We start from the raw sequence: 15,950 nt of genomic DNA, 5'->3' as shown, positions 1-15,950 counted from the left end.
ATTTAATTCACACTTGTGCAAGTAGAAGTAGTTCTGGACTCCAAAAGTAGACATGGGACATTCTTCAGATGTATTTAAATTTTTATGAATCAGGCAAATATCACAATGAAAGGAATAAATGCTTTTTGTTCATTTTTATCTTTAATAATAGCTAAAAGAACTTCTATTTAATAGGATAAGTAGAGCTTTTCTGTAATCAAGAGTATAGAAATAAGCAAATTCTTCAGCTAGATAGAGAGAACTGTAACATTGGAGCACCTGTTTCAAAATCCTGCACACACTTGACTGGAAAAGCAGAATACTGGGACAAGTGTGTTTTGTTTTGTTTTGTTTAACTCCGAAGTCAAGTACAATATAAGTAGGATCATTTTTTTTTTCTCGGTTCTCCCTCAAAATAAGTTCAAGCCTGAAAAGACCACCTAAAGGTGAGAAACGATTCATCACTCATGCTAGCTCCATTTCCCGCCTCTCTCAAGCAGAAAATCCCACTGTTTTAAGCTATGTGAGATGTGACCACTAAATTAATTTAATCTGAGTCAAATATCTTGGATTGAACAGCAGTCCAGCACCTGAGAAAGCAGTGATTTATCTATTAGACCACACCTAACTTTGATCCACTTGGTTTCAAAATATTTTTAGCTCACTATTTTAACAATTTTTGTGAAAATAAACCAGATCTGCGCTAGGAGAGCAGGGATTCACTAAGGAATAGCAGTCCCCACTTTTAGCCTACAGGTGGATTATAATAAAATGTCCTCATAATGAATGCCTTCAAGTCTTCAATATCTAGCTAATTAAATTCATATTTTAAAATTAAAATTCATCCTTTTGAAAGTCCATATAATACATCGGTATGGTAAACTAGAACTTTGTGTCTTGGGGCTCCCTAAGGACCTCAGGAACTTACGTAAAATTTTAAATAAATACTTCTGACTAATCCTAGAGAAAGTATTTTCTTTGGAAAATGAAACCTCTCTCATCCTTTAAAATGGTCCCAGCCCACTACATAGTCTTTCTTTGGGTGATGACATTTACAAATCTACCAAAATATCTCTGCAGCATCATTAGTGATTGATGCCTGAGCCTACTTCGATTCATTATTCAGCCAAGCTTACCTCCACTGCAAAGACATATGAGCCACACGCTGATGGAAATATCATCTGAGATAACAATTATAACCGCATGACTTTTAAGCTCAGAGGTGGTACAGAACTCTGTACCTGCCCAAGCAGGAATCCAGCATGCTGAAATTAGCAATCCATAAATCAACACTTTGGCTAAAATACATCAAAAATATTTTTCACCAGATATTCAAAATGGTACAGGGTGCTTTGTCTAGAAACTTCCTTTGCTATCAGTAAGTTTACTTCTATATAGTTAGCACATTTCTAAAACAGAAAAAACTGTTGTCAGTGGAAAACTTTTGGTGCCAAAATTTTTATAAATATTTTATAAATATATATTTTATAAATATATCCATATATCATTCCAACAAACAGAAACACATCACCTCTGGAAAGCTGAATTTTGAAGGCTCCTGCAGCACCACATGGCAAAGAACATAATTATTTTGTTGAATTTTGTTGAATTTTTCTATATTCTGCTATCTTATCAGGGGTAAAACTCCTACAAGCAGATCTTTCACCAAAGTAAATTGTCACGGCTAGGATAGTAAGACAATTTTTGCCAGGCAAGATTCTGACCCTGTCATGTCAGGCTGACAGGAACTTGCTGAAATCACAGTGAAATGAATGACGTTTGTAGGAATTGACTCGTAACAAAATTTAGTGTGGCATAACAACAGCCCGTGTTCAAAAGAATGCGTAACAGGCAACGGAGAGGAGAAAGGCAGTGGCAGGTACTCCACCTACCCATCTACCTTCCAGCTGTCAGTCTACCCTCGTTTCTGTGCTTTCGTTGTGTCCAGACATTTTCCTTGGAGAATGGTGTTTTGGCTGGGATAGAGTTAATTTTCTTCACAGTAGCTAGTATGGGGCTGTGTTTTGGATTTGTGCTGGAAACAGTGTTGATAACACAGGGGTGTTTTCGATATTGCTGAGCAGTGCTTACACAGAGTCAAGGCCTTTTCTGCTCCCATCTCACCAGCGAGCAGGCTGGGGGTGCACAAGAAGTTGGGAGGGGACACAGCTGGGACAGCTGACCCCAACTGACCAAAGGGATATTCCACACCATATGATGTCATGCTCAGCATATTAAGCTGAGGGAAGAAGAAGGAAGGGGGAGATGTTCAGAGTGATGGCGTTTGTCTTCCCAAGTAACCATTACATGTGATGAAGCCCTGCTTTCCTGGAGATGGCTGAACACCTGCCTGCCGATGGGGAGAGGTGAATAAATTCCTTGTTTTGCTTTGCTTGTGTGCATGGCTTTTGCTTTACTTATTAAACTGTTTTTGTCTCAATCCACAAGTTCTCACTTTTACCTTTCCGATTCTCACACCCATCCCACTGGGGGGAAGTGAGTGAGCGGCTGTGTGGGGCTTAGTTGCCGGCTGCGGTTAAACCACAACAAATGGAAATTGCAAAGGAGCTTGTAAGTGTTCACGGTAGCAATAACCAGGCTGCACTTGCAGCCAGTCACCAAAGCATATATACCACTAGTCTCATTCATTCAAGACAGCAAAACATTTTCAGCTTAAAATAGCTTTGTATTCAAAATGGATTTTAGAATAAGAATTTTCACAATTTTCACATTTCAGGAAAAATACATTTTTAAATTAAAATTAATAAAATAAATGTGATTAGCAGCACAGCTCTCAGTTTTTGTGGCACGATTTTCATTGAAAAAAGAAAAAGCTTTCTGCTACTATAATTTTTGTATGCAGTAGAGAGTTTTGTTTCAGACTTTTTTACTGGAAAGTAGTTTCAAAATTCAAAAAAAAAATTAGTGGAAATGTCATTATTCAACATCCCTATCGACTGTACTTCAACCCCTTTTTCATATTATTGAAAGGAAAATGAGTCTGCTTGTGAATATAAAATATTCTTGTTCTTTATATCACCATCTTGCATTGATTTTGGGAATACAGAAAAACAGCTACCAATCTCCTGAAAGTTGAAATACCCCAACTGTTGTCCAACGATGACCTTATCTGTATTTTGACCAATATGGCTAGGGGGTTTACGTTTGTGTTTGTTTCCCTGATACACACACCTACTGCTCTAAATCAATTCCTGTCTCCAATTTTTCCTCTCTCAATTAACACATCATGTGCACCTCAACTCCCATGCCAGTGACCCACAGATGAACTGCAGCATTCCAGCAAAACTCTTTTCCTGTTTGCTTTATTTATTTTTTAACATTCCGTAGCCACAAAAATAATTTTTCACCTGCCAAAATCCTTACAAATGGACTCAATAAACTACCTACAAATCAGATATGTAGGTATCTTATGTGTACCACTTATAAAGGCTTTGCCAGATCTCTCCACAAAACATGTATCCCTATTTCTTTTTTTTTTTTTTTAAACAAACAACATATTCCCTCCATTATTGCACTTGGGTATCGCTAAATAATAAAGCAGAATTACTGATAACGTTTGAAGCAATTCCAAGAGCAGTTTAATAAACAAGGCAGGCTAAAAGCTGCATGCTTAGAAACAGTTTCCATACATTACTGAATAAAACATGCTGGAAGTGAAATCTTCATATATAATGAGAACTAAATGTTTTTTTCTATAGTAGCAGTTCTTATATAAAGATGTTTCCTTTGTGACAGCAATCCCCAGCCTAAAGGAAAAGAACATTATGCAATATCTCTTGCGGCATGTAAGCACCTCCGTTTGCGGTCTCAGAGTTTGTCAGCACCAAGGGAAATCTTTATTGCCTGGTACCTGCACCACTTCAATGTAGTTCTTGTTTAAATAATGAGAAAAAATCGTGACACGAAATCCAAGGGAAACTTTACATCTTGTGTAACAACTCCTCCTGTCACCACTACAACATGAATCTTTACTTAACTCTGTTTCAACATGAACGTTAGGAAGGAATGTCGACTGAGTAGAGCAGGCAATGTTACAGTAAAACCATTCGTATATAAAACATTGGTTTTTTTTTTCTTTGAGTATAAGAAAAGCTGTTTGTTGCACAGCATTACTTTCAATATCATAGTGTTACTGTTCTACAGGACAGGAGAGGGAAAATTCATCCCTGGAGCATCACTAAGGAGCACTCTGAACTTAACTTTGGGGTTTCTGTTAGACTAGTTGGTAGTAAACCACATGTTATGATTGATTTCCTCATCAAAATCAAGATAAGATATTTATTCCTGGTATATATATCTATATTTCAGACAGTCTGGTGGGGAAATTTAAAAATAAGACCTTAATTACATTCCCCAGTAGAGCTGCTGTGTTAATTCAGGACAACACACCCATGTATTTATACAGATGGCTCTGGTGATCATATTTGCCATGTGAAATCTCTACAGGGAAGCTGGGGAAAGGCAGAACTCCTAGGATATGTGCTCGTCTGCCAGTTTCACACTTTGAAATCCTCGGCAAACCCTGATTTATATACCGCCAACTGTTTTCCTATCTGATTAGGCAGTTTTCTACTCCAGTAAGCATGTAAAATGGATGTAGCCAAATTTCCACACTGAGGAGTGAAAAAAAAATATTTATAGTTTAGAAATAAAACAAGCAAGAGGAATCAGGCCTGTTGGGATCATAAAGAGTTTCATAGGGGGCAAATTTCTGATAAATCTGGATTGTAGGAATGGGAGGTGAAAGCCTAGTTTTAATGGATAGTCCGGTTTAGGGAATATTTATATAATAAACACACAGACTGAAGAAATGTGTTTATAATAAATTATCTTGAAAGCAGTCTGTTGTCACTTTTCATTGTTTTACACCTCAACCAGGAGGTAAGGTTTGAATCAAATTGGCATATTACGTGAATATTTCAGCCACTGTCAAAAAGTGGATGTAACTTTTTTTTTTCTTTAAAGGTTGAATTAAGCTTTGTTGTGGGAAAGATGAGCACAATCAATCAGGAAGTTTCAATCAATTTATCCACTAAAAATGAGAGAAAACCTACACTGACTGGTTATTTTAATTGCAGCATTACAAGTAGAAGAGCATGGAGAAAGTCACTCTTTCAGTCATATATCAAGTTAAGCATTTTAAACAAACTCCAGGAGAAAAATTGCTATACAATTTCAGTATTTTTCAGCAGCTTGACAAATACATGCTGGCAACTGTGAGGAAAAAAACAGAAAGTGATAAATCATTATGCCAGTCCTGAAATAAACTAAAATATAGCCAAGAGCTCACCTTCCTCTTTAACTAGATCAAAGTATAATCAACCTCCTACACTTCATGTTCTTAACAAATAAGGGTCTTTCAAATTTTCTGTTTGCTTTGAAGCATAATTAATTTAAATAGATTCTCAATGAGTACAAGCTATGAGAAAAACTCAAGAGTGTTGCATGTAATATGTTAAGATGGAAAATTACTTTTTTTTTTTTGACAGAGAGCAGTATCTCTAACTTTTCTCCACATTAATGTGATATCCTTTTGTTATTATATTAACTTTATTTGGTATTTGGACTGTTTTGCAGGATGCAGAATGTACGGAAATGTGTTGCATCTCTAAGTAGCTCATTTCACTTTTATCTTGATAATTCTCCAGAGACATAATAGACCCAGGTGGTCTAAATAAAACTCTTGAAATACGATTTTTAGTTTTAGGGTTTCTGCAGGCAGATTAGCAATAGTCAGGCCCACTGCTGCTGAAGTAAACATTTCACAGCTGTCTCTTGCAAGAAGAGTCTTTGGTGCAAGGACCAGAAGTCAACAATTAAACTCAAGGATTTAATTATTAGGATGGAAAGTCAAGTTCCTGCTTATGTTCTTATCCCATAAACTTTTCATTTCTGGCCTCACCAGTGACCCAGCTTCAACAAGGAAAGGGAAGGGTTTGTCTGCCCAGATTGTTGCACATCAAATGCAAATCTCCAATATAAGCCAATTATTGTGGAGCAGCCGCTTTTTGAATGAAAAAGATCACGGCTCCTGTGCTGCTTGTCGAACTTAGAGCTACTGGGTGCAGAGCACTACTCATTTCATTTAAATTACTTACATATTTTTCAGTCCCTCTCTATTCTGCAGTTCAATTGAAAGAGAAGCTAGGTAAGAATAAAATAATTAACTCACCGTGTCAAGGCACTTCTGGGTAGATTCAGAAATCGGGTTTAAAATAGGAGGCACATCCTGGGGCTACTAATATGTAAAGTCAGCACTCCTAATCATCATTGAGGTCCTAGGTCCCAAGGAAGGAACTCCAAACCTCATCCCACTACGTTTTTCCTGATTAAACTGTGTTCAACAGCAGCCTACACTTAGCAGGACAGGAACAGTGTGCTCTCTTATGAATGTTTTCTTTTCTCTCTCTTGTGTTATTCTTTTAATTTAAAACCAAAAGCAGAGTTATATACTTTATATAGCCAGAAAGATAATACTTTTCTCCCCTCGTGGGGGGAGTGAAACATGGAAAAGTGGAACACATTTTGCAGTTATTGCTAGTATTTCCGCTTAGTGATAGTGTTGTTAGCTTTGCTCTTCTTTGCGCTCTGGCAAGTGCAATGATGACAAGACTTTCATCCTGCAGGTTGGTCAGAAAATCTAATAAGCCATTTTGGCAGACATGCTGGATTGCAGCAGTGAGATCTCTTTGTTTCTTGGAATCTCCTTTGAGTTTTTTTGTCTATATTGTGTATATATCCTATCTGGACCTACAAAAGCACTGTCTGCATTAAAGAGAGTATTTTTATCTCCCTGGTATTTATTGATTTATTTGTTCTCCTTCTCTCCACAGTAAATACTTGAGTTGACAGTTTGCAGCAGGTGAACAATGAGTTTCTAAATTATAAAAGCATCAGCTATCAGGAATGGGACCCGAACTTTCTTTTGTAAACCAAAATTTTGTTCTTGATGCAAATCAGCGATTAGATCGTTCCCCACTGGTTTTAGAATAATTTCTTGGATCTTTGTAACAGTAAGAAAGTCTAGCTTCTAAAAGCCGGTAGGCTGTCGGACAAACATGACCTGTTTCTAGGAATTCCACTTAAATCATCTGCGTCGCTGAGAGTTGCCAGACACAGTCTTGAACATCAGACTAGGAGAATGGCTGTATATCACCTCTACATTACATTCACCTTTTTGATGACTTTTAGCAAGTGTCTCATGAATGGTAAGTTTTTAGATTGATCCCTTGTAACCTGACTAGGACAGATGTGTGTGTTTCTAATTTCAAAGAGCACATCAGACAGACCCATGTCTATTTTTGGCTATAGTGGCTGAATTAAAGAAAATAAGCTTGTTCTTTCATTAAATGAGCCAATGTATTAGAATACAGAAAATGAAAGGTTTTGTTGGCATATGCTATTTGAATTCAAAATGAGTTGCCAGCATCAAATTCAAGAGAGACTGCAATTTCACAGTTATACTCAATGCATTGGATTATTACTGATTTTACCTTTTACTGGTGATGCTCTTTATTAAAAAAAAAAACCAAAACCAAACAAAACCAAACCACGTTTCTCACCTCAGCCAGGAAATCAGATCAGTCCATCATACTCTGTTGCCACTGTGATCCATTCAATACCACTTGTATACCACGATTTTCCACATATTAAATTTGATTTATTACTCACTGACCTCATGAGAACTATTCACAGTACATTAAATTAAGCATAAATATATGCCTTTGTAAACAAGGCCTCAAGATTTTTTCACCTACCAGCAAAGCGTCTCCATTTTTCATTTGCAAGCTATTGAAGATTTTAGCTCATCACCAAAAATCTTTTACCAACTCCACAAAACAACCACAAAAACAAAACTATCTTCTTCGCACTGCAAACACTCAAAAGCATTATAGTCAAATAAGTTTTGTTAAAATGCCTTTTAAATTCAAATTCTCATTTCCTGATCAAATTTACCTTTCAGTTTTAAGAAACAGATTACTAAATTGCTTCTAAATTACAAAACTACTGAAAGTATTTTAAATAAACATTTTTACACTTGTTTACTCCTGCATTCCTTTCTTGTTTGTTTAAATGAGTCTACAGCACACAATGTGGAAAAGGTAAGTCTAAGAAAATGGAAGAATGAAATTTGCAAAGAAATAGAGGACCAATCTCAATTTTTAGGGTCTGGGAATTAATAACTGAATATTTTATCTATTGTCTCATGCTGTCACTTATTTATCACATTGTCCTAAAGATTTTATGATTCTTTTAACTGCCATCCAACAGACTTTTGTCTCAAATAGTTTCTGCTTAAAAAGACATATATGTCCTCTAGATATTCAAGAATAGCTTTTGCCATTGATACAGTAATCACAGGTGTACTGCTACTTAAAAGAAATACATACATTTTTATGTATTTTACTTAATTTTACTTGGTTCTTTAATCTGCTTGTTTTATTTCCTCATTGACCCTATGCTCATATTTGGAAAACAAAACAAAACAGAACAAAACAAAACATCGGAGGTTTTTTTCTGAATCTGGCCATCTTCCTAGGTAAGAGCTGATTGATGTAAAGACCTCAGGACTGGGCCACAACAGCTCACCTGTACTCAGGGAGCCTTGATGGGCTGTGCTTGGCTTCCTGCCAGGAACAGAATTCCTTTTCATGAAAGCATGAAGTTTCCACAATTTCTCTCTCTTTCAATGTTTTTCATTAAAGAAAACTGAGCAGAAGTCAAAGCTAAAGAAACTCATAGACAGAAACTTAGATCAGTACACACTCCACATAAGTGCAAAATATTTTTTTTACAAATACAATATACTTCTACAGCAAGTTTGGGTTTTACTGAATTGGTGTTTTCTGACAAAAACAAATGTATTTTGGCCTATATCTGTAGCAATTTCACGTCTCTCTTTCCAGCCTGCATGAGGTGTTGCCAAAATTTTTCCCATTCCTTGCCTGTTTTCACCCATGTAACTCCTGGTTAATAGTAGTGGTTCACCTTTTTCTGCTCCCAGAGTTTGATGAGGTAGGAAGACTTAAACAAGGGAAAAAGAGATGCCTTAAGAAACTTCACTTCCATGAGTATGGTAAAGGGCAGATTACAGTCTTTCCTTAAATTAGAAAATTAAACAGAAACTAATGCATGTCAAAGATCAAATAGGCAAGGAATAATCTGCTGCTGCAATTACTACCAACAGGGGTTGATTCAGTTGATACTTTCCAAATACAATTTGACATCTCATAAAAATTACAGCTAAACCAACAGAAACTAATTTCTGTTTTTCACAGGTGTCTATCAGGTTATAAACACACCTAACTTATTGGTTGTAATAAATGCATAACGGAAGGATATAGTTTAATATGAGCCATAGACCTTCCGAATCACCTGTGAAAATAAACTGAAATGGAGTATTTCTGTCTGTCAGTACCAGTCCTGAAACATTTTGTGGCTTTTGAAAAATTAGATTTTTAGTGCTCCTTGACCAAAGTATTTTTTTTTTACTCTCCTTATGATCTAAATGAGAATGGTCTAGTCATAGAAACATTTCTCCCAGACCATTTAAGAGCAGATCTACTGACTGAGTTATTCTATTGACCTAAATAGTATTGGATAGGACCAAAAATTGTTTTCTCTTGATTTATTTAGATCCTATCTTTATGCACCATTACAGAAAAGTGTTTTCTTCAGTTGTTTTTGGGTTTGGGTTTGGTTTTTTTTTCATTTTTCATTTAAATAAACTATTATGAGTTTATTTCAATACCTTGGTGCTACTCAGAGATTTTTAAAAAATCTTTGGAAAATTTTCAATATAATTTCAGATTGCCATGTACACAGTGCAATAATGCACAGAAGCAGTGAAAAAAAAGTGGACTTCAGACAGCAAAGTTCTTGTAATGGGAGAATATAGTTAAATGCAAATGCATAACTTAAGTCACAAAGTTGTGTTTTCACTCTAGCACACCCAATTTATTAATTACAGAAATGCATTTCTTGTATCAATAGCCCATTCTGATTTTGGTGCTAGAGATCTTTTATATTACTAAAAGAATGGTAGAGTATAAGCTTTATATAAGATTTATGGTGTTTAAAATGCTGTACTACTTTATATAAAAGGCCAAAAGCTAATGCATACCAAGTATGGAGGAAATAAAGAAGTCTAACTGAGATAGAACAAGTGGGTACTTTTGATCTTTATGATTTGGTATACTGTCTTCACAGGAATATATGAGCCTCTTGAGTTAAACTAAAATAGACCATGTCTGATCTGCTGGTAGGAAAGCTGGACAAAAACTGACATAACAAGTATTGAAGAAGGTCAAAGTTATAAAACAGAAAACTTCTCTTAGCATTGTTTGAAACAGCGCTGGACACATTCTAAATTGAAGTATAGGAAAATATCAGGGATCATACTTTGGCTATAAACTGTTCCTCTAGGCTGAAACATGGCATAGAAAGTTTCAGCACAGCACGATCATTCTCTTGTAATTACTGAATTCAATTTAAATTACTCCCAAAACAAAACATCTTCCCTCAGAAACTTTCATATACTTTCATTCTTTCCTATCACTTAAATATCATGTATTTTTTTCTTTTATAAAACTATAGATTTTGCATATCCTTTATTAAGCTTTTCAGTGCTAAGAAAAAAAATCGCCTATTAAAGAAAAGAGAATTTTTTACTGTATCATACTAGATTTTCTTTTTCTGAAGGAGAAGGATGTGTAATAAAAAGCTGTGAAGTAACAATTTCCAAACTAGTCAATACGGGGCCAAATCTTGCCTAAGGAAACATCGATACTCATTAAAAGCAATAGAAATCTGAGGACAAACTTAACATTTCTTATCAAATGCTCCTGCATTTTAGAAGCAAACTATTACATCTTGCACTGGCAGAATGGAAATAATGAAGGATGTCTCCACTAGACCCATACTGGCACGTACTGCCACCCTGTAACAGCACCCATCACGGGCTCCCAGAGGACACCAGAGCTGCCAGGGGATGATGAATCTCAGCTGTCAGAGCAAGGGCTAGCAGCAGTCACTGAGACAGGATGCTGTTTTCTATATAACTCCAGGCCTACAGCCCCAGATAAACCTCCTATGTTGGGAAACTGCTGGAAACTGAGACTTACAGAAAGGATTTTCATTTTACTACAATCTGTGTAAGATAATTAGAACTGTTCAAATTCAGGAAAAGGACTGTTAAAAAAAAAAGAAATGCCACAGCTTTAAACAGTTAAATTGTAACAGTTGTTGCAAAAAAACCCTCAGTATAATGGTGAAGCATCATATTAATTTCACCAAAAATATTGGCTAATATAAACCTGTGTTGCTGCAATAGCTGCTACTATTTCCCTTCCTTTCCCTTCTCTTGTCTGTTATGCCCTTGCCCTTGAGAGCAGGAAAACTGCTAATGTATGGTGTAACCCTATTTCTATTTGGACATAATTTTTGACCTTAAAGCATGACTTCAATATATTTCAACTGATTTCAGCTGCACTACAAAATCAACAATATCAACATTAAGAATATCTTGCCTTGTAAACAAGAATGGATGATTGGATCAACTGGATCAGTACAAAAGATCCATTGTTTTTCTACTGGCACAATAATTTAATAGTAAGGAGTGCTTATCTTTTCATTGAGACTGAAATTCGTTCCTGTTTAGACTAGTGTCTAAACTTGGCACATGGCACATACGCTATGGAAATTCCTTGTAAGCCCTATGAAGGATTTAGCGCTTTAGAAGGATGTAGGTGATTCACAAGCCTCTGAAATTCACTTTAGAAACTTTAGATGCACACTGTGGCACCAGTGCTGAGACTCATTGGGTTACTGCTACACAGTTAGAAACATCTCAGCCAAGGAAGAAACGTCTTCAGACAGCAGAGAAGAGGTAAATGAGGCATATTATATTTTTCTTAGTGATAAAACACAGCAAAACACAGAACCTAAGGCATGGTCAAGGAAACTTTGCTATCATTTGATTCAGAATATTCATTTGGTATAATTTCAAAGTGTTCAAATTTGATCAAAACATTTTGACAAGCTTAATTGTGTATTGCTTGAGTTTATGGCAGTTGTGGTGATGTGTATGACATTTTATTGTAAGCCTTTCCTATTCATGGTGTTGCAGAGCATCAGACATATTAATTCGTGGTGTTGCAGAGCATCAGACATATTAATGATTTTAGAAATGTGCCCAACAGAAGTGAAATTTCAACAACAGAAGTTTGCTATTGGGCCACTGTAAGTAGCCTTTTTCCTTTTTTTTTTTTAAATTCTTTTTTTTTTTTTAAGGAAACACACAGAAAAGCAACATAATCACCTAAAAGAGCAGATAAAAAAAAATTGTCTTGCAAAAGAATCGTCCTATAGATCGCAAAATGAAAGTACAGAGGGGAAAAGGCATCTGTATAGTCAGAATAATCAAAGGAGTAAGTGTTGTAGATACAATTAGCCCGCAGCCCACTAGGGCCTACTGAGAAATATGCTACTGACATACAATATGGGATACTTTTAAACACCTCTACTGCAGTGTGAGGGAGAAGGCAGAAGGCCGTTCAACTACCTGAGAAGTGTGGGAAACAACCTACTAATTACAGTGGGTTATTAACTGTATATGTATGTAAACTAGATATGGTCTATGCACTCACAAAACACAAATAAATAAGTGCAGTCATAAACAAATAGCCATCAGATAATCAAAGAGCATTTTTCATCTAGAACTACTTGCACTAAGAAGTAAGCAATATCTGAGTTCAGTTGCAACTCTAAATGATCTTTAAGAACCGCTGGGTTTTGGATATTTTTCCCTAAAATATTTATCTTAGTTTCAGTATCTGCCAGAAATGTTTAATAAGCTGCAAGATAGGAAAATATAGTATTAAAATAGCAAAAAGTTTTGATTCCTTACAGTTAACTACTTTTTTTTCAAATCTAATTGGGACCAACTGGCCTCATTGCTTCTTATAAACTTAGCAATATATATTCAGAAAAAGGAATAAAAATGAACAGATGTTTCTCCTTAAAGAAGTCAGACAAAGATTTTTCTTACACAATAAATCAGCTGCTAGTGGATTTCCAGGACACTGCTCCAGGCTAACTGTTTAGGTATGGCTTAAAAACCTGGTTTACCTCTGTATGTATCCAAAACTGGTAAAGTAGATTAAACTGTAGATGAACAGCAAACACTGAAGGGGGAATGAAAAGAGCCATGGGCAGGTTGAAAATCTGAAAAATGAGAAAGAAAATATGCGTTAGATATATCATTCTAAACTTGTGATGATATAATGAAGTACTCTCTCAGGAGCTCAGAGCACTGCACAAGATAATTGCTTCTTCTAATACCTCCATAATGTACACATTATGTAGAATAGATACTGATTATTAAGTTACTACTAGATGGGTTACAGCAAATGAGACATAAATTGCTGCAAAAGTGATTGGCCAAAAGTCATAATGTGAGCAAGTAGAAAAATCAAGAAAAGAACTCAGAAATCCTGAGATTAGATGTTTATTCTGTGTACTACACGGAGCAGACAGCAACATATCCTTGACACGAAGGGTTCATTTATAGGGGAGAATTATCACAGAGTAAGCAAGGTGTGAATTTACAACACTATAGCTTTTCCAACCAAACTCCCTACGTGAGCACCATAAGGGTAAGGCAGCTTACCTGGCTTTCAAAGTTAATTATAAATTCACACCCCAACTTCCACACGGCATCTCCCTCAAAGCCCCGATATATTGCTAAGTTCTAAAGATGTGCTAGCATGAAAACAGTTTCAGAAAACTGCTTACTTAGGGAAGACACTGGTAATTTACATACAGAGTAAAGCCCCAGGAATTTCACAATTAATTGCCTAACTGGCTGAGCAATAAAATAAGACTTCCAAGACCTTCACGTGTTAAAAGTCAGTCTGCTTTCTTCAGAAAAAGGCTTATCTTTTTTTTTTTCTTCTACCTGACATTGTGTTACACCAGCTGCATTAAGAAGTTAATCCTTCCCTAAAATACAGATATTTTTTCTAAACCAAACAGTTTTCTAAACCAAAACTTTAAGTCTCTTTAGCACTCAGGGAAAATCTGGGTAGCAGATAAGAGTTCCCTGTGAAATTAGCAAAATCTGTTTTCAAATTCATATTCTCCTTCTCACAATAATAAAATCTTTGAATATCAGAGAAAGCAATCTGATAGCCATGTCAGGCCTCCTGAGCCAGGAATTCTTTTAGTGTAGGTCTGCACACAGCATTTAATGCCGATATTCCCTCAGTTTTTGTCAAAAGGGCTACCCAATAGGTAAGATGTCACGCTGGGGCTGTGAAACAAATGCACCTCCGTCCCCACAATGTGACTGATGCTCTCAAGAGTCATGACAGCCGTACCTCACTGTCACGAGCCAATGGAGGATTAAGGCTCTGCAATCCCGGCTCGATCTGCTGGCTTCAACACCAGACAACAACTGAAGCACTAGAAAGACACCCTGAAGTCACTGCAGTTTCAGCTTCACCTGGTAGGGCTGGGACAGCTGTGATTTCAAAAGCTACATTCAAAGGCTTCATGGATCACAGCTGCCTCACAAACTACTCGTGGGGCGTTTCTGGTTGAATGTCTTGGAAGTTCTTTTCCAAGAATTAAAGGAATTCAAAGGTGGTAGAAGGTCTATGCTGAGCTTCTGGAACTTGGGGAAAAGAATTTAAACAGCTATTTTGTTTTAATCAGTCTGATCGTGAAAGGGTGAAGTGTTTGCGTAAAATTTATAAAACAAAAAAGAAAGAAACGTATTCGGATGGTGATATTCGCACATTCAATCCCTAAGAATCACTCTGCCTAAGTAAACTCACAAAAATTGGTGGCAACTCTTAGCTAAGCTAAGGTAGAAGCTAGTAAATGCCATCGGGGGGATGTGGTATTTAGGCATGAAATTCTGGAGTAGAGGTGGGCATGAGCCTTCCTTAAGAGTTAAAAACGCAGATTGAACTGCCTTGTGCAGAAGACTACTAAACAGAAGAGCAACTTTCAAAGCCACAATTCTCCATGCTCTGAAACAGAAGCATAGTGCAAGCCTCCCATACTTTATAAGAGATGCCCTAAACACTGGTATGGAGTCAATCTCTTTTCTGAGTTCCTTTTTCCTCCTTCTTCTAACCTGGACCCCCTTAGTATATAATTACTAAAAGTGGGGGAGCTACAAAAAAAAGAGACTGAAAGATATTTGTCCCACAACAGTCAGAAGGCTGGCATGGTTTTTCTCAAAGGTTATTTTACAAAGAAGCCAACGAAGCAGTAGGACACACGGCCAGATTTAAGTAAAGCTACTGCAGTTTTCTCGTATTATTGATTGTACCTGTCTAATGGCATGATAAGAGCAGGAAATTTTTTAAAAGGAATGGAGAGGAAGTTGATTTAAAAAAAAAAAAAACAACCAGATGGTTTTCAGATTATTCATGGAAGTCGTTGCAGGATTTAAAGCAGGGTTAAAAATGATATGCTTTTTCCCTAAAAGTATCAGAGGCAATTTGGTGGTATTTACAGATGACTCAGAGGGGAAGGAAGGATCATCTTCATATTTATTTTCTAACCTACTTCTTAGTAGGTTAGAAAATTACTAGGATTTCCCCACTAAGTGGTGAGATGAGGGAAATTTTAGATAAAACTACAGGTAAATTTGAGATTGACAAAGGAGAATGCTTTCCTAACTGCCTCATGTTTCCTTGCAATGTAAGCTTTATTTTCCACAGAAAGGATTTCAAAGATCATTTACAAAAGTAGAACCCATAGGGAGGAATGAAAACATCTCCCACACAAAAGATTTGGTTTGCCCTATCTGTGGTTCCACTGGAACAAGATCAATGTCAGAAGAAAAAAAAATCATTAAATAGTTTTTCACTGGAAATGCCAATTCACCAAATCAAAATATTTCATGGGAACATACCATCTTTCACTAATCTGTAGAG

General features: G+C 36.3%; 1 protein-coding gene across 1 annotated transcript in view; it reads right to left on the bottom strand.

Moving 5' to 3' along the window:
• The window catches only part of AGMO (alkylglycerol monooxygenase), a 197,430-nt gene that overhangs the window by 97,927 nt on the left and 83,553 nt on the right, over positions 1-15,950 (bottom strand). Inside the window, exon 5 of the mRNA XM_075143651.1 lies at positions 13,129-13,224. Within this exon, the coding sequence (XP_074999752.1) occupies positions 13,129-13,224 (96 nt within the window). The remainder of the gene's footprint in view (positions 1-13,128; positions 13,225-15,950) is intronic.

Source organism: Calonectris borealis, chromosome 2 (genome assembly GCF_964195595.1).
Source record: "Calonectris borealis chromosome 2, bCalBor7.hap1.2, whole genome shotgun sequence".
NCBI lineage: Eukaryota > Metazoa > Chordata > Aves > Procellariiformes > Procellariidae > Calonectris > Calonectris borealis.
The sequence above is the reverse complement of the archived record's forward strand: the minus strand, read 5'-3'. Positions and strand labels throughout refer to the sequence as shown.